The sequence below is a fragment of the Falco peregrinus genome, chromosome 4, assembly GCF_023634155.1.
Source record: "Falco peregrinus isolate bFalPer1 chromosome 4, bFalPer1.pri, whole genome shotgun sequence".
Classification (NCBI taxonomy): Eukaryota; Metazoa; Chordata; class Aves; order Falconiformes; family Falconidae; genus Falco; species Falco peregrinus.
In genome coordinates, this window is record NC_073724.1 from 112,671,758 (window position 1) to 112,692,267 (window position 20,510).

Below are 20,510 nucleotides of genomic sequence, written 5' to 3' on the forward strand. Positions count from 1 at the left end.
CCACTTGTGCAATCACTTTGCTGTCGTTCAGATCTGATGTCTTACCATTGACTAATTGGCCTTAGGGTTTCAGTTCCCGTGACTGAAGTGATTTGGTAGGGCCAATACTACAGAATTGCTGCTATGGATTTTCAAAACTGAGCGAAAGGCTTTCAACTGCCCAACCTGGGTTTAGTTCAGACTGTTGACCCAAGTGTCTAAATTAGGGTACATTGAATTTCTTTTCTGATTTTAAAACACAAAATTTTATCTTAATTGTACTGAGAGACTGTTATTTGTGGAATGTAGCTACAACCCTTCCTTTCACCATCGCCCCACAAAAGAGATAAAACAGTGTAATTTTCATTCAGAGTAATTTTAAGGAGACTGAGCATTCTAAAATAGCATTAGAAACAAGCATTTCCAGTTCAGAGAAAAAAAATGCCTTTTCATTTGAAGTATCTTGACTGTGTGAAATGTTAGCTAGCTGTAGTTAGGATAATTACACACACACACACACACCCCTACCTCACTGTTTTCTTTGCCCCTGCATGGGGAAGTGTTTTCCTGCATGCCTCGTTTTGGTGTTTCCTTCTAGAACAGGAGCCCCGACTCTGCTGGGTACAGGTGTGTGACCCCATGCACACTCCTGCTTACTGCAACTGCACCATTGGAATTAGCCGTGTGTACAGTCAAACACACAATTAATCCTAAATCAATTCCCGTTGTTTGTTGATGCTCCCCATAGCAACTGCGGAGAGAGAAAAAATAGAGTAACAGGAAAAGAATTAAGGTAAAACATCATGAGAAGCTGGGGAAACTGAGGGAGGGGCCGTATTTTAACCTTCTTGGCATTCTTTCTCTAATCCACTGGGTTTAGTACAATCATCATTCCCAGACATGTCAAACTTCAACATAGGCTAATAAAAATACAGGGCAGAGTGGATGTCAAGAAGTCAGGTAACCCACCATTCTCCCTTTGCCAAGGTGGGGTCATTTCTATCAGATGGATGTTTGCAACATCTTAATCTCTGACACCCCCAAGAGTCTCCAAGCTTTCCTAGTTCTTCATACTCTTTACTGTGAGGAATGTTTTTCTGGTGTCTAAAATGAGTCTCTCTCCTTCCAGTTTAAGCCACAAATGCTTACATCAACATGAGAAACAAATTATGATATTTTTGCTGCAGCTTTTTATGTATCTGAAGACAGTTATCACATCTCTTCCCTGGTATTGTGTTTGGTTCTTTAGGTTATAAATCTTCGGCAAATTCAATCAAGCCTGTTTTCTAGATCACTTTCCCACTTTTTGGTTGACCCTTTACCTCTGCCACTAACCGCTAGCTTTTCCTTGCGTGACGTCTGGTAATAAAAGCTGTCCTGGGTTTCTCTTTAGTAGCTTTCTCCCTGTAGCGAACTGCAGGTCATCATTTTCTTTACTCTTCCTCTCCCAACAAAGTTGTTAGAGAACTGCTGTCTGTTACTTACGATGTCCCATTTGTTGCAGCTCGTTTTGTGCCTTGACCTTTCTCATTTTATCCGTCTAAAGTTTTTCTTTCACATTGATCCTTGAAAATCTGAGCTTGCTTCTGCTTTTCATGTATTTCCATCTATGAGATTGGTGCACTAATGTCTTACCATATTTTCTATCCATCCTCTGCATGGTAATTTTTAATTAAGTACTTTTTCATTCTACACTTCCTTAGATATTCCTTACCAGAGACCTAATAGTAAAATTTTCTAGGCTTAGTGAAGTCCTCTGGTTTTCCTTTTTGCTCTTTTAAGTCACCAATGCTGTTTTTCATGGTTGTTCTCTCCCAGTTTGTCTTTTGTCTTGACCTTAGGCAGCCCCCACCTACTGCTTAAACACCTAGAGAAGAGTCTCCTCTCTCTTGTCACTAGGCATAGCCTGTACCCAAGCAGTGTGACCTAGGCTTTCCAAGAACTTGGTAGACTACTGCATTCTTCTGCTACCCCTCATTATCAGTAAGTTCTGTGCTTTGAAGGATGCTCTGGTAGCAGCTTACAAAAAGCTTTCTCCACATCATCTTCCAGATTTGATGGCATGAATCAGACATCACAGGAGGGACCATACATCTGTCACCTGTAAGCATGGCCAGTAACAATAGCCCTAATTCCTTCCATGTTCTGCATCTCTGAACATGTGAATGAAACCATGATACATGAGGCAATACCTTCTTCTTACTCCATTTGCCTGCTTTCCCTCAAACCATTAAATCTTTTGTATTATTTATTTATTTATTTGTGACTACTGATCTCTTCTGAGCAGTTGCTGTCTCACACAAATATTAACCATGAAATCAAGGTTTCCACATTCTCTTATCTAGTTTAAGCTGGCAGTAGTTCTCTTCCTTTGTCCTGTTTGCAGTGATGTGCAACTCTAATCATTTCCTAGTCCTACAGAAGGAGTCAGTCATTTCTACAAATCCCTGTTATCCCTGATAAGCAGATTGACATCAGTAACATACTCCAGACTGTTGATCATCATGCTGCTTACCAAGTAGATGTGGAGCACTCTTGGAGCAATGTCCACCTTGTCTTTTTGAAGATGTTTTGTGGAATTACTGCTTAGGTCATTGTTGACAGGGATTTACAACTTCACCTTTTTGTAAATGTTTCTCTAGGAAGGCTAGCAATTGCTTGACTGCACTGTATAAGCCCAAAACAGCCATGACCATCACGAATATTGAATGGTCTTTATAGTCATTAACTGTCTTTCTGATTGCCTCTTCATAATGCTTCAAGCATGAGGTTGCTCCCGTGCTGCTCTTCACTTGAGTGTTCTCCTCCCTCCATGGTGATTCTTCCCAGAAGAAATTAAATTACTTCATTGAAGCACCTGGAGATTTCTTTATAACAGATACAGTCACACGTTTCATCTTTTCTTGGGTGTCAACACTATTGTCAAGGATTGCTTTTCCTTCCTCCCACAATCTCTGTATATGATAGCCAAAGTGGATTGAAGTTGCACAAGAGTGTCACCCACCTGGGGAAGTTCTTCTTGGTGCTATTTCACATGGAAGGTGGGAAAGATGGGAAAGGACAAAACACAGAAAATCCAGGAAGCCACATTTAAGTTTCTCTGTATTTTACCATAGCAAACGTGATCCTAAAAAGTCTACATCTCTATCTTCTGTGTATATACAGTATAACAGTGTATACTGGTCTGCTTGTTCAGGTGTGCTCTGGTTATTCCCTACCATCAGCATCCAGTGTTGGGGGGGGTGGGCGGGGGGGTGGGGGGAAGCAAGCAGGGTGCTAACAATCCATCCGTGATCACAGCTGTGCAACCTAGTCATTTAAATACCGTCTCTTCTACTTTTCCATTCAGCTGTTTCAAAGTAATTATATGTACAGCAAGGATCTCAAACACTGAATTATTTTATTGTATTTAAATCTATTTATTGTTATATTTATACATTAATTATTTTTTGTAAATATTGATGTCTCTGTTTGCCATTTATTAGAGCCTTTCTATGATATAAAACTATGTTGTGTTTTACTGTTAATAACCTAGACAGACCATTAACAAAGGAGCAGAACTCTTCTCCTGTGTTTGCTGAAGGACATTTTTTTCACTAAAATCTCCATCACCCTGGCATATCCTTCAAAAAACGGTAGCTGGGACAACATACACACGCAAGTAAGATCTGATGACAGATAAAGAACATCACGATAACAGAACTCCTGTTCCAAGTTCATCTCTTGCTAGTACTGCAACAGTAAAAGCCACTTTTCCCTTTTTCCTCCTTTCTGTGTATCCTTATTTTCTTTGGTGAGGAAATATTGTCTAAAATCGTATTTGTTCATTTTTTATTATTATTATTATTTAGAAACATCAATAATGATGATATATTTTGTTTGATACAGTATGTTATTATCCTGTATCATATCACCAGCCTTTAAGGAAAATGCACTAGGCATTAGCCTGACGACAAGAACAAACACAAGAGAATCAGATGAGGGGAAAACATGCCATGATCCTGAAAGACAGTTCCCCACTGTGTCGAACGTGAGTGTAATATTGAGGGCAGCCAGATCTGCACATGTCATAGTCCTCTTACCTTGTTGACAGCTTTCTACCCTGGCAAGCTGATGAATGAGATGTATGAATTACTGTGCACACCTGACAGGTAGCTCAGCAAGGGGCTTTTCCTTTTGGTGCTGCAGCTGTGCAGCTGCTGCTTTCTTTCACAGCAAGGTTTCTTTGTGTGCAAGTCCATCTTTAAGTCTTGATGTGATCACTTTAAGGACATTTGCCCATTGGTTAAAAAGCAATACCATTTATTTCTAATAATCAGAATCACCTAATCACCTAATCAGAATAAAACCAGAAAGCACAATGTCCGTACAAGGGAGAAAAGATGAACTTGTGTAGTTATCTGTTAAGGATATCCGTGTCCCATTTAATTGTGATTGGGTTCTTTCATAATCATTACTGCAATACCATTCACCTGGTCTTATTTTACTACCTGCGAGGAAGCTGTTCTTAACCACTTGTTCACCTAAATATCCTATACATCCCACTGCTAACATAAAGAACCATTTGTCTCCCAGCAAGCAGCCCTACACTCTGTTAGTGGCAACCTGTGCACCTCACCACTTCTGCGTGTGAGAATGGAAATTACACCAGACTTCATTTGGAGCTCTTGTCACAGCCTGTTTCTGGTGCCAGAGCATCTTTCTTCAGCTGAACCAGTAGATTTTAATGATGGGTAATACCATTTTTAGCATTTCATAATGAAACCACCAATGGAGTACAATGATATTGCCAGCTACTACAGCAAAATTAAGCCATTAGGAGAAGAAAGAAGGTATAAGGAGGGACAGACAGGACTATGGAACTAAGCAGGTATCTCCCTCTCTGTCCCCTTCTCCCTCATCTTCACACCCCTTAATGAGTTCAGAGGATGTCACAGGTCTAACATCCCAAATACATCTATATCATGCTGTCATTGACATCCCATAGGTGTCGTTACTCTACTATGGGTGCAGAATTTAAGTATCACACACCACTGGGGCGTTTTTATATTCACGCAAGCCTGTTTTCCTCCTCCACTTGCATTGGCCTTTAGATATTAGTTTAGCATTTGCTTTGCCACCTTGTCTGTCTGAGGCTTTGTTATCTCTACATTGTTGTCTCTACAATATGCATTTTAAGTACATCTTCTATAGAAAGCTCATAAATGCCTTTTACCCAAGAAGCTAAGCTGAAATACTTATTTGAGTGAAAAGCGACTCTGTTGAATTAAGAAGCCCTTCTGTGGAAAAGTTAAGAAGAAGGGTTATGTAATATGAAGTTGTTATTTCTATCTTTTTTGATAACTTGAAGTTATAAAATAGTATCTCTGTTGCAAATCTTAGAGGATAACTATTCATAAAGTAACACTATAAATTCTATAGCACTCTGCTGGATTAGGCCTACAAAACCTTTCCTCTGAAACATGATAAAGAAATTAATTACAAGAAAACGGGAGGTTTTTAAGCTGTTTATAAGACAACTCATGAAGCTGGGATACTGAGAGCACAGCTTTAATTCTCTTAAATTCTGTTCAGTTTAAAAAAAAAACAAAACACCACGCTACAAAAAAGCTGTCACTCCCTGCATTCATAAAACCTGTCAGATTTTATGAGGATGGATAAAACTGCTTAAAAACTTGCCAAAGATTAAGATGAATGTTTCAAAGAAAAGGTTAAATGACTCATAAATTTAAAATATTTTCTGTGGCTTTTATCAGAAAAGAATACATAAATGGTTCTAACTCTTCATCCAGTAAATAGTCCTGGTGGAAGGTGGGGAAGGTGGCTTGTGCTGAACCTCCTGAGGGTGGCTGAGAACATTAACCCCTGTGTCCATCCCCCACTGGTTCTAAGCTTGAAGGTAAATTTTCCAAGTGCTGAATATGAGCTGAACATCAGTGCTCATCTTTTTCCTTTCACGAATGTATTTTTCCTCTTTTGTGCTGAGTAAATGAGTGCATTTGAAATCGGAAGCATGTTTAATAGTCCTTTCATTTTCATTCCAGACACTGGATAATATTTTTGCCCCTAGTGAAGCTGCTATTTATTGACATTGCAGCTGTGTTAATAACACATAGTCAAGTGTTATATAATAAAAACAGTGTCTTGTGCAGAACGAGTCACTGTCTGAGGTCTTGACTTCTGCACTGTGTGAGGACAGATGAATGTAGTGAACAGGGAATGTGCTGGGACCAAAGTGACGGCAGCAGGCTTCCCACCTGTTCTGCAATACAGCAGCAAAGTTTAAGCCAGGCAGCAAATGGTCAAAACGGAAGAACACAACCACACAGATGACGGTCACCTACATCAGTTTTGCTATGACTAACTTAAAATACTTAGGGATAGCTTTAAACAGCTCATGAAGTTTTAAAATCTGATAAATTAAGCTTATTTTTTATCACTCAGTTATTTGACTTTTAGGATTTAAAAGTGCTTTTTATAGTCATTAGCATCAGTGCTTTTTAGAGGGGAAAAATCTAATCCGAGATTCTTCCATAATTCTCTAACTGTAGGGCCTGGGGCTTTTGAAAAACTGAAATATCATGTTCATGAAAAACAGCAGAAATCTGCAATGCTCTAATAAGATACGTATTCTTTTAGTGGAGTTGAGTGAAATTTCATAAATGTCAGTACTTCCAAGAAAATCCATTGTGAAACCAAGGAGAGGGGAATTATCCTGAAAAATTTGTGTCATTTTGTTTGATCTGGGTTTTCAGTCATTTCTGGCTACTTGTGGTTAGTGTTGCAAGCAGAAAGGTTAACAGAAAGGGATTAAAATTCTGTGACAATACATTGTCACACAACTCCGTAATACTCCAGCCACGAACAACCAAGAAACAAAAGCAACACATGGATCTGCATGATGCTCTGCCCAGCTTCATTAGTCATGTCTGCAGAGAGGATTTATTGCTTCGGATGCAGTGCCATACTGTCTCAGCATCTGAGCACTGAGCTGGTATTTCTGCTTGAGCAGTGTCAGCCCATTCAAAATTTGCTTCTGGCTCTTTGTGCCACACTCTGTTGTGCAGCGTAGGCTGCATGGTCTGCAGCACAGTCCTGCCCTTCGCACTGGAAGAGGTCCTGTCCTCAAGGTCACCTTCCTTTCAGCTAAGAGTAGTATCAACCTAGTGTCACTAAAACACTGAATCCAAGATTTTCTCCCCAGAGCACAGTGAGGCTTAGCATGGTGCGGAGAGGTGCTTATAATCAACAGATTTCAGGATCTGCCATTCTTAGTGTTGTTTCAATTACTTGAAGCGGAGGATGAAGAACATATCAACTAAGTAGAAGGTGCCAATGACAAGCAAATGTAGGGAAAAGGAAAACATTGAATTCTTCCAGTAAAAGTATTGCAGGTGCTTCATTAAACTTCACGCAGGATCACAGGTGTGGGTGTGTGCTCTTAGGCTCTGAATTTTATGTTGAAGTTCTTTTCTTATTCCTTTGAATGGTTAATGTTGTCTTTCTTTCACTTATTCCTGCAGCGATGGCTGGGCAGACAGGTACGATGTGACAGACGGGTATCAGCGTGAAGCTGTCGGTGGAATAACGATCAAGCTCCAGTCTCCTGACGTGAAATGGTTTGATGATTACTACCTACAGCTTCGGCCAGAAACCAATCACCGAAATCCATGGTTTCAGGAATTTTGGCAGCACAGATTCCAGTGTCGGTTGGAAGGGTTTCCTCAAGAGAACCCTAAATACAACAAGACCTGCACAAGTAAGTGAATTTATTACCTTTGCTGTATAAACCAGTATGACTGAAGGTCCAGTGTAAACAGCACTTTTTGGACGGATGCAGCCTAGTGCAGTGGAATAGTGAGCAGGGTTTGCAGGAAGGAGGCTGGAACTGCAAGGCTTGACCTTTCAAAATGATGACAACCTCGATTTTAGAAGTATTCAGATCTCTAAAGAAACAGATATAGTGCCTCAGTACCTAACTCCTCTTTATATTTGAAAAACGATGCTGCTCTACCTCCATAGGCATCTAAACCCTTTCAAAAATGTTGTAATATGAAATTCAGTGCTTCTTTTCAGAACAGGGCTGATCACATTGCTTTAGCTCACGGGACCAATAAGAGTTAATATACTAAAAGTTATCTGAAGTCCATATGGTAATGATGATTATTTGTGTACCTCAGATAGAAAACTAGCTGGTTTGAAAGATTTCATTAGGTTTTCTTTCAGCCATGAGTCATTTCAGGAAATGCCATTTTGAGCTGATCTTTTTCATTAAATTGTACTGATTTTAGCAAAAACTGCCACAACATTTTGTCATTTTTGCAAAACAGTGGCAAAAAACCTTTTTTTCCCAGAAAGATGTGGTGGGTTTTTTGGAGTTTTTTATTGCTTCTGTTAATTTGTTATTTCATGAGATGCCAAGCAGTACTAGGACAACAGATGTCCTGCCCATGGTGGGGCATAAGGTGGTGCTGTGCTGGGCATTACCCCAACCACAGCTTTAAACCCCAAGGGACCTTTCCTCCTAAAAATGTCAGTATCTTCCACACATCCATGAGACCCTGAGGATCTAAGTCTTGAATTTACACAACACACACACACCCAGCCCACCCCCACCCCCCGCCGTGTCCCACTTAACATCCACTAGTCTTTCTTTTGCTTTGGACAAGGTCACAGAGGAAGTTTGTGTCTGAGATGGAAATTGAACCTAGGAATCCCAAACTCTCAGCATACCCCTTCAACATGCAACTGATTTTCTCCATTATTTTTCTACTGCTACCCTACCAACACAGCCTGACACAGATTTTATTTGCACTATCAACAGGTACTGCATATTGAACAGTAAACTTCAATGATTTCCCTACAATAATGTAGATCTCTTTCCTGAGATGTAAGTACAGTGGGCATGGCTGGATACAGGCTAATAAAGACCTGGCTTCCATCACTGTGCTGTGTTAGCAATGACATTTCAACTTGACTTTTCTGGGTTTTGGTTTTTTACTTACTTTTTACCAACACTGGAAGAATCTAATTTCGGGTTTATATAAAAGATAGGGAACTGTGAAATGTAGGTGTCTACAGAGTCTTTTATAGTGCCTAAAATAAAATCCACCATCACAAAAAAAAATATCTCGGGGGTTAAGGGAGATGTTATTTTAGACATGAAGCCACCCAATCATGGATATGAGACAACTTAATCACAAAGCTTGAATAGCTCAGTTTAAACAGCACTCATCGCTAGAAGGTTTCCTACAAAGAGGTCCTGAATGAGCCACAGCTCAAATAGGTTCCTAAAACCTAGGAATGTCAAACACACAAAGAAATGTGCAGGAATCACAATCTGCTGATTTGCAAATCTTGAATAGAGAAAAGGACTCATTTCTCAAATGGATTGTTCTAATTACTGTTCCTTCAGCTTTATTGTAGTGTTCAGTGCTTGGCCATGACCGGCTGTAGTAGAAGAATGAAAACCGGATTGTAATAGCTTTAATTCTTTCTTGTTGCTGTAGGGTGGAAAATGGTAATTCAGTTGTGGAGTTCCCAGATTAACAGCACTACACACCAATCGATTAAAACTGCCCATTTAATCAGGGTTTTCACACAGAAAGTTGTGAGTCATTGTGTTACTCAATTTTATAGTGATGATTTTAATCTAGACCATCTGTTGAAGTTCATATAAAGGAAATTCAAATGTTGGCCAGAAAGGCAATATGCCAATTTACTTAATGACAATTTTTTTGGTCATAAGTGCTAAGAAACCTATGCTATTTTTCTCATAGTAGTCCCAAAAGCAGGCAAGGTTGCATGCTAAAGTGAAGAAATATTGAAGTTAGACATCTTTGTAGATTTTCCAGCAGGAAAGACACAAATCTATTCTCTGAGAAATGCAAGAGTGAGAGGTTTTGATGTTGGGACTTTAAACTCAAAATTAACATGAATTTTTGAGACTGTAATGGTAATTTTTGTTTCTGCTTCATTTTCTATCTTCCATATGACTTTAAAAATCTTGTCTTTGCATTGATTCCTTAACTTCAAGCATTCAAAGTTTTGAGTCTTAAATTCCTTCAGCACCGACTTCACAATTGTAAAGATGATACTTGCCCTCAACAGTGGTAAGCATTTCATATACTGTCCTGACAGTTTCTGCGTGATGATGAATAGTGGTGCTGCTTCAGATTCATCCTGATAAGAAAACAGGACCATGCCCTTTAGTTTATCTGATGGAATACATTCTCTTTCCCATGAGCTGCATTTAATAAAAAAATCAAACAAACAAACAAAAAAAGTTAAAGGCATTTATCAGGATTCCTATTACAAAGACTGAGTTTCTTGAGAGAAATAATGTCCTGGTTTAACCCCAGCCGGCAACTAAGCCCCAAGCAGCCGCTCGCTCACTGCCTCCCTGGCAGGATGGGGGAGGGAATTAGAAGGGTAAATGTGAGAAAACAACTCGTGGGCTGAGATAAAGATCATTTAATAGGTAAAGCAAAAGCCACGCACACAAGCAAAGCAACCCAAGGGATTCACCCAGCGCTTCCCACGGGCAGGCAGGGGCTCAGCCATCCCCAGGGCAGCCGGGCTCCGTCACGCGCAGCGGGGACTTGGGAAGACAAACGCCGTCACTCCCCGCGTCCCCCCCTTCCTCCTTCTTCCCCCAGCTCTATATGCTGAGCATGACGCCATGTGGTATGGAACATCCCTTGGGTCAGGGGGGTCAGCTGTGCCAGCTGTGTCCCCGCCCAGTTTCCCGTGCCCCCCCAGCCCTCTCACTGGCAGGTTCTGAGAAACTGAAAAGTCTTTGACTTAGTATAAGCATCACCCAGCAACAACCAAAACCACAGTGTGCTACCAACACTGTTCTAGCACCAAATCCAAACCACAGCACGGCGCCAGCTACTAAGAAGAAAACTAACTCTGTCCCAGCTGAAACCAGGACAAATAAAAATCTATTTTCACACCAAAAGGCAAGCCGTTTTTTATTTCTTGGGGTAATGATAAAAAAGATAAACTTAAAGCTGATTAGTGTTGATAGATGAGGTCATTAATAAATGAAGGGGTTTATTTGAAAAGCAGTAACAATTACTTTAGTGGAAAAAAATTAATTCTTCTCCACAATCATGTTGTACTATCCTGAAAAAATAAACAGTGGTTAACAGCATAAACAACTTATTTAAACAACAAAAAAATAAGCACAAGGAGATATGGCTGAAATCTGAACAGATAATTGACTTCAACTACACACCAGGTATTAATTTAGTTATTCAAACCTTTGTATTTACTTTGCTGATCCCTGCCTACTAAAATGGTAGGCTACGTATACCTCTGGGACAGAAAATACATGAAGTCCTAAGTCAATGACTGAAGCTCTGGTGACTTATGAGGTTTTTTTCATTTTTTAATATAAGCTGTCCATAGACAGTGCCAAGCAGGTATTATTATTAAATGAATGCATGATTTAGTAAAATATGCATAATAAAACTGTAAAATCAGCCAGATAAAGATAATTCCAAAAACAAACCAAAATATTTTTTTCTCTGTTCATTTCTGTCAAGCACTAAAAGGTCTCCATCCCTTTACATACGCTTAGTTCTCATTGAGATGAAAATTTTAACATCAAGTTCACTTTTAATTTGCAGATTTGAACATACTTAATCCAAATGGGTGTCACTTCTGTTGCTAAGTACATTGATTTTCTGCCCAGCTGGAGCACTGCAGAAAGTGAGAAATTTGCAGACTTACCTGACTTGATTCTCAGTGTAATCAGTTCCATGCCACAGGAGAGCTGCTACAAACCACCTCTGAACACTAAGAGTCAGATCAAAGAATTTAAAATGCATCTTTAGAAGAAGACGTATAATGGCCTACAAACACTTGGGATTTTACAAGAATTGGATTTGGCTCCCCCTCTGGCACCAGTCAGATATTTTTTTATTATCTAAGGCCACAATTCAGTAAAATTCGTAAATAGGTGTGCAAGCTGATCCAGATGAGTAACTCCACTCAACGACCATCTTCAGGTCATCAAAGGTTAATCCAATCCTTCAGTATTGATTGCTTTTGGCCTTTGAAGACTAGGTATGTATGTGCTTGCTGTCTTACAGAGAAGTGTCCCCACCAGAACTCAAATTTCTGGTACTTTTTCCTCCTAGTGAGGGTGTTTTAGAAATGCACAGAGCAGGAACAAAACCCAACACAAGCCAAGTATGTGGTGAAGCTCCGACTTAACTGATAATAGTGGAAAAAGTCAAGTCTTCAAAGTCACCAGAAGCAGAAGCATATTTATTACATTTGCCAGTCTGTTAAATGAATCCCTTTGCCTCCGCTGCTAAGTAATCTTATTTTTACTCTGCTGTGTAAAACCCAGAGGCATGAATGGAAAAACATTTTTTAAGATGTTAGTTAAACACCAAGCAAAATTAGAACACACATCCCAAGTATCTGTGATGTAAGTGTAAGACAAGAAAGAGCAAATAAATAGAGGCTGATGCTGATGAAGTGCAACATTTTAGTTTGACTGGCAGAGGTTACAGACTTCAGAAAAAAACGGAAGTTTCATGTAGAGGAGCCACAGAAATGAGAATCTGAAGGAAAGTGATGGGGCACTTTTGCAAATGTTTACAGCAGGGCCCTAACAGTAAATACTGTGGTTCAAAGCAGTGAGATAGAAAACACAAAGGCAAATGATGGAGGCTAGATAATCACAAAGATCAACCACAGACAGGACACAGAGGGTACCAAAAGCGAGGAACGTGACTTATGTCTGACATGGCTGGGAGGAGGAAGCCAATGACAGGGTTTACAGGGAAGAACATACGCAAAGTGATGAACAGGGAAAATGAGATTTGCAGCAGCATTCTGAATGGGTCTTAGCAGGATGCAGAAATCCAAATATCCTGTTCAAGACTTAACCATGTGGCTTCTTTGAGATAAAGAAACTTTTTCCAAAGCTGCAAAAACCGACATAGAAAAAGGATGACCAATATATCCCCAAGCAATTAAGAGTGGGATTAAGAGTGAGTTTATTTGCAGAAAGGGAAATTAGGGATATTTGGGATAAGTACAAGAAAAGTTTTGCAGCTCAAGGTACAGAAGGGCACATAAAATGTAAATGCAAAAATTATTCACCTGTTTGCTGAGTTTCATCAAGCTCCAGCTCCTTTTAATGAGGTCAAAAGGACCCGCAGCAAGTCCCACATTTTCAGCTGAACAGAAATTTAGTTAAACAAATGGCCCTTTTGGGTTTCCAGAGAGAACTAAGGAATAAAATATGACTGTCTAGTCTTTGCACTGCAACAGGCTAATAATCTGTCAGTTAAACGTAAGCTCAAATGCCAAAGTTGGCTTAATCAGAACTCAGCCAGTAAAAAAATAAGTGCTGTCAGAACACAAGGGTATTTTCCACATTTCAGGGAATGTGTCACATTTGAACCTCATATTCCCCAAGTTTAGCATTCCTACACTTTTATTTTAAGATTGCAAATGAAACCAAAACAGAACAAATTTAGTTAAAGTTAATTTCTATTTTTAAAAGAGTGAATTAAAAGGTGTTTTAATTCTCCTGAATGCATCCTGTCTGTCACACATTTTGATACTTGATTTATTATGCCTCATGCTTGGGCACTGGCAAGCTGAAGGATGGTCCAGACCTCATTTTTACAGCCCACATTTCAGATCTGGAACTCAAACACAGTTTATCACTACCTTTATGGTGATGCTGCATCAAGTCCAGAAATTTCCAAGGGCAGATCAGCTGTAAGTCAAAGATCTAGATCTCAGTTTTCTAGAAGCCTGATATAATCTGAGCCAGCAGCCTACACAAACATGCCACTATTATTTTTATTTTTTTTTTTGACTGAGGGAAAGCAGCAGTGTGGCACTAAGAACTGCTATATGATTTCTCATACCTATTTGAAAGAGTTTTTGATATACATTGATCCTGATATTAACACACCTGTAACTCAAATGCTTGAATAACTTCAGTCTTCTCACTGCTGTTATGGAATTCATCATAATCCTTCAATATCTGACTACAAAGCTACATCTGTTTTTCCTTCACTCTATGCTCCCTGCCTTCCTTCTTCCTTATATTAGGTATATTTGATGATATACCATGCTACTGTGGTTTTTATTGATGATATACCATGCTACTGTGGTTTTATTCTTTAAATTCTAATTCCTTTTCTTACTTCCTTTCTGAACCTTGAAAACTATCTGGAAGAGAGTAGTACCATTATACATGTATTAGACAGGTACAGACCATATATCTCCAGCCTTAAGAAAAAAAATAAATGTTAATGAAAGGTATTCAGGTCATATAGCTATATCAGTCTTATTAGACTGATGAATTGGAGAAGTTCCTGTCATTCTTTTCTCTCAGCAGTTTGACTTCCAACAGAGATTCAAACCTTTCATATGAGTATTTTTGCAAGTACAGAAAGTTTTATGCCAGCATTTAATGCGCTTTTCCATCTGTAGTGGTTGTGTTTCATTGTAATTTATGAGGAAAGAAACTGAATTCTGTAGAAGGTGAAAGGATAGTAATGTTCAGAAAATGGTGTGCAGGAAGAGGTTATCTATTTAGTTACCCTCTCCTAGGACTGACTGTTACTGTTACTCTTTTGGCTGATTTTACTGAACTCGCAACAGAAGCCAGACTTTCCACTGCTTTGTGGGCACCCAAGGATTCAGGTCAAGCTCCAGCCAGATTTGTGAGAGCTCTGCACGTGCCTTGCTCGTCTAGGCTTAAATAGATATGAAACAGCAAAGTCAACTAAGTACCTGGAAAAAAAAAAACCTTTTGAAAGTCCTCTCCGCATTTTAAGACACTGAATTTTGTCCCTCAATTATTCTCAAAGTTACTATTTTAGTGATAACCACCGCATAAAGTATAATGGTGTTACTTAATTGGCTTTCAGTTGTGAAGAGTGAAAGTTGGAACTGGTCCAAAACATGTGGCGAGTGGATCGCACTGGAAGATATTTGCTTGTCAAATTTGAAAAATGTTCCATAGCAGCATGTTGATTCAATGACACAGACTTTGAAAGAAAAGCATTGAAATGAGTCATTTTTTGCTTTCTTATTTCAATAACACTGAAGTGTTTTGTTTCTCAAGTTTATGACTTGCTTTTATGTTGTTTCAGTATTATCCTATGTTTATTGCCTCAGAATCCAAATGATATTTTCCAGTGGTACCAAGTCTCCTTTTCTTTTGTCTCAGAATTTCCTTTTCAGAAAAGATAAAATCCAACCTTGACTTTTTGTATTCATTTTGAATGGAAAGGATATTTCAACTACATGAAATTTCCTGTAGGGCAGAAAATATCTTTGTCCTTCAGTCTGAGTAAGAAATTAAATTATGAAAATAAATAAATAAATAAACTATTACATTGGATTGTTAGAAGAAAAATACACCTGGAACCTTACAAGTAACAGAGAACTGAAAGTTACTTTTTTCTTTTGCATTGCTTTAACAGAAAAGCTCTGATGACAGATTTTGGAAAAGGTTCCAGAAGAAGTAATTTTCTGTATCTTTAAACAATGGTAACATAATTAGGTATGAACACTATGCTTTACCTTGGTTCACGTGTGCAACTTTTCCTCTATATAATAAGACTCCATTTCTTCACTGAAAAGACATGCATGTTTCTGGGAAGTCTGACTTGGTGGCATGCCATCCAGAACATGCAGATCCAGACAAGGTTACCGATGTGTTCCCAAAGAGAACAAGTGGGATAACGTGGACCCATGACAGACCTAAGAGTTCACACACCATATTCTGCAGCAGACAGGCGCTACCATGTCTTTGTTGCAAAGATTAGCCCATTGTCTTGATTTTTTATTTTTTAAATATTCAGTAAGGCAAAAAAAAAAAAAAAAAGGAATAAAAAACACACCACATTTGTTGGTGGGTTTGAAGTTCAAGTACTACTAGCAGAAAGTGAATGTGGGACATATTTGTGAGCAAAACTAGAACTCACTGCTGTCAGCCTCTTGTCTTTTGAAACAAAAATTAGCACAAAGAATTGATGGAGTCTTTAATGTATATATGGAAACTATAGAAACTGATTTGTGAGTTAGCCATAGGGAAACATTATGAGATAGTTGGAGACCATAGGTTATATTTCTGGTTTCCTTTGTGATGTCTCCTACGACTTTGTCTTAAACAACCTTTTGATCACTAAGAAATTTTAAAATAATAATAACAATAAAAATAAACTCCTCCAATTTCCCTTTATTTTAATGTTAAACTCACTGCATAGCAAACAAGGTGCTCTGCACTATGAAAAAAATATTCTCCCATATTGTGTTGCATATTTCATTCTCTTGTTTCTCCTCAGAGAGAGAAATAAGAGGGGGCTGCCTGGAATGTAAAGTACTCTCACTCTTCCTTTTACACTTTCTTTACTCTAAAATTTAAAGTATTCTCAGCTTTGGAAAAATTCAAAAGCAGAAAAAGCATACTGAACCACGGTAATTTTGCACTTTTCAACATCCCTGCTTGATGAGGCTTTGTAATGTCACCAGCTGACAAGCAGAGAAAATGGTGTTTCATCTTCCTTGAGGGTATAAAGTAGCGGGGGGGGGGGGGGGGGGGGGGGGGGGGGGGAGGAATGACAGGTTTTACATAAAAAAATCCATAAAATAATGAATTTTATTGAAGGACATTTTCAATTTATTTACCTGCTAAATGCTGGAAATGACAGTGAAATTCCAGCATTTTGACTTGGTTTTGTGTTGGTTTATTTTTCTATGTTTGGGGGTGGGAGATGGGTCCGTGGGGGCAGCACTGGGATGTGAGGGGGGCTCAGCACCGCCTGTGCCCGGGGCTGGCTCCCGTTGCAGCAGGACTTTGAGCACCCTTCAGTGCTTGCTTGGCTCGGTGCCCATAAGTACGCTAATTGTTTTTAAATAGATGCAAGAAATGAACCGTTGCCAGCTGGAACCACTTGGTGAAAGAACATGTTTCTTTTCCATCATCTCTGTGTTTGTGTTTTGGAGATGTGGCAACAGAAAAGAACAAATTGGGATGGGGAGTTTAGCGCTGAGCTGTCGCTGCACGGCTCATGGTGGGCTCAGGGCTGCTTTCTGAGCCGTCCCTGCCCGGACCCCAGAGAGATGCCCAGGTCCATGCTCACAGGCTGCCGCAGCTTGGACTGCACAGCCATGGTGTGCGTCGAGCCGCGCTTACCTTCCCACAGCCACAAGCCTTGTTCCAGCAGGTGCTGCTGAGCATCTTTTTTAGTACCATTGGTACCATCTAGTTCCATTGTATGTGATCTTTCACACTGTGTGATGGCCCTGCATAGCCCACTGTCGCGATAGGGTTCATTTTATTCTCAGATGCTGGTACAATGCTGTGTTTTGGATTAGTATAAGAACAGTGTTGGTAACACACTGATGTTTTTAGTTGTTGCTGGATGATGTTTATGCTAAGTCAAGGCCTTTCCAGTTTCTCAGGCCCTGCCAGTGGGAGGGCTGGGGGGGCACGGGAAACTGGGATGGGGCACAGCCAGGACAGGTGACCCGAACTAGCTAAAGGGATATTCCATACCATGGGACATCATGCTCTATATATATACACGGGGGGGTTGGCCAGGGTTGCCCATCACTGCCTGGGGACTGGCTGGGCATCAGTCAGCAGGTGGTGAGCAGTCGTAGTGTGCATCCCTTGGGTTCTTCCCTTTTGGATTTTATTCCTGTCTTTCTCTCACTCTCTTACCCCCCTTCTCATTACAATTGTCATTATCATTATAATTATTTTATTTTATTTTAATTATTAAATTGTTCTTATGTCATGAGTTTTTTATCACTTCCTGAATCCCTCCCCATTCCTCTGGGGGCAGGGCGAGCGAGCGAGCTGCTGCATGGTACTCAGTCGCCAGCTGGGGTTAAACCACAACACCCACATCCATCCTCTGCTGTGACGTTGCTGGAGTGTCCTAAACTGGGTCAATCCCAGCAGTGTGGGCAGAAAAGATGTAGGTTACGATGCTGTGATTTTATACCGTTCTCAGGCTCTTCTTTGCCTTTGCTATAGTCACAGTCCTACAGTAAAGCTGGGAACATACAGATAAAAGCAGACATACAGAACATATGTTTAAGCAGGAAAAAACATGCATATTAGCTTATGTACTCCAGTGGCAGAAATTTCCTCAGCTGATATTTAATGCATGTGACCATATTGCCACCTGAATCCTGTATATATAGATTCCTAAATGATCTATAGAATAAATATTTACATACTTATCTTTCCCATGAAATCCAGGATAATTTTACATTCATTTCAGAGATAGCACAATAATATTGAAAAACTCCAGCCAATAATAAGCCCATTGCATTAAGCAGAGGAAAACCAGGAGGGTAATGAGAAGTAGTCCTCTTCCTGAGGAATATTTAGTCTAAAGAAAGATGGCAGATAAACACAGTTGAAAGGAATACTACTAGTAGATGGGAAGCTGAAGGATGAAGGGGTTATCTGATTTGCCAAAGAAGGGACAGGTTTTGTCTATGTTTGTAGCCAGAAATGGCAATATGACAATAAATCTGGAACTGCCTCAGGATCTCACAGCTTGGAAAATAAAAGGATAAGCCTTTATTTACTTACCAGAATTACTTGGACAGGAAAGATAAGGGAATACACTGAACAGAACCGAGGGATCTGTGCACGTGCTCTAACCACTGAGATTCCCTCATTTCTCAGAGAATTCCATGATGTTTGATCATTTATGATTGCAAGTACTATTTTATTTCCTCATTAAGTATGATTTGATTCACCCTGCATTCTTCCACTTGTTCATCTTAATTACAGGAGGCAGAGTTTTTTATTTCTGCAGTAATTCTCATGGTACAGTGTTAATATTTATTAGTTCTGAGCTACTGCAGTACAGATTACTTTCTGTAATCATTTGGACATAATCACCAAATTCAGCATAGATTCATAAACAGGTTGATATAATTCTAAACAATGTTTGTGGGAAAATGAGCTACGTCCTGAAAAAATTGCTCAGTCCAGCCACAGAAAAGGTACTTCAGCCTGTCAAAATTACAATAAGAATCAATTGGAGACCTACGAAATGCAGCTTTGCACGTGGCCCATGCACATTGTCACCTGTGTACCTCCAGCTCCTGCTGTCTGCAGCATCCTGGGAGCAATGCCGAGTCTGATTGCAAACTCTGTGAGCCAAGAAAGATTCACAGCTCAGGGGAGGTTTATTCTAAAGTGACTGTAGCCTCATCCTAAGGTTTGGACACCCACTTGCAGCTGTAGTGCATTAGGTGCTTTGCTGGGGCACTTTAGTTGGTTTAGTGTCTTTCATAAGAAATTTGATACATTACCTCAAAACTGTGATGCCCAGCCCAAATAAAAACTAAATAAGCAGGAACGATTTGGAAATCAGCTTTGAAAGCCCACACCTGAACTGAACTAAAACGTGAGCATGTGCTGCTTATCCCTACATGACAACTTTAAGCAACATTATGCTGGCTTTTTCCCAGCCCACAGGAAAGCAAGACATTAATATTTCCTTCTTTGCAAATTTTTCTTATATGGGAATATGCAAGATGGAGAAAAACAGATCTTTTATAGATATGGGTTTTTTTTACTCTAATAGAAAAGTATTATATTATGGGTGTTACAAACAAGCATATGGGTTACAGTCTGTGGATATTTGTTCTCTGCCCAGCAATTATGTAGGAACTCCTCAACTTCTATTAGATCTTTTCTTTATTCTTGATCAAAAGTTTAAACTATAAATTCAATTCCATTGACATTACTGGCATCATCATCATTAAATTCATCTGTGCTACCTCTCCATCTCATGGTGACCTGTGTCAGGAAAGGTTCTTGACTGAAGACAACACTCGTGTATGAATTGAAGAACATGTGTTCAAACTTCAGCAAGAACAATAGGCATTAACACTTCAGTGGACAATGGTTTTAAGGCTACCTAAATCATACTTGTTGCAGAGACAGATTTAAAATATTTTCAGGGGGTTGTTTTTTGTTTTTTTTCTGATTGAGAAACTACCTTTTAGCTTGTGTATTCAGCCTTCCCTTAAAATCAATCGTCAGATCACTGAGGTAAATAGGGTTACTTATATGCTTCAAGTCTGATGTGCCTGAGTACTTTGTGAAATGCGTTGAAAAATATTTTCAGACTTCACTCCTTTTTCTAATACTGGCGTTTTTTAAGACCATATTGCAGTATATTAAAGAGCAAAAGTTTTCTTTTGTCTCAGTTTTTGAGATGTTCCCCTTAACTACAGAGTCCTGAGGTCCTGTAAACAAAGTGTCAGACTTGGCAGGTTGGATTTGCCCCTATAGAGCAAAGCAAGGCAGTTAACATCTTGGGGAAATGCTTTCTCCAGCTGCAGGAAGTATATTAAAATTCTCACAACAGCTAATTCCCTCACAACTCCATTGACAATTGCCAGCAGCTTCTGTGACAAGCTAAGCAGCCTCATTACAAATCATCAGGTGAACTGAATGAGGTTCAATGTTTAAAGGAAGTCATAATAATAATTCTGTAAAA

General features: G+C 39.4%; 1 protein-coding gene across 1 annotated transcript in view; it reads left to right on the forward strand.

Annotated features, from left to right (window-relative positions):
- The window catches only part of LOC101915830 (metabotropic glutamate receptor 5), a 156,222-nt gene that overhangs the window by 75,713 nt on the left and 59,999 nt on the right, over positions 1-20,510 (forward strand). The window contains exon 2 of the mRNA XM_027779416.2: positions 7,503-7,738. Coding sequence (XP_027635217.1) covers positions 7,503-7,738 — 236 coding nt within the window. The remainder of the gene's footprint in view (positions 1-7,502; positions 7,739-20,510) is intronic.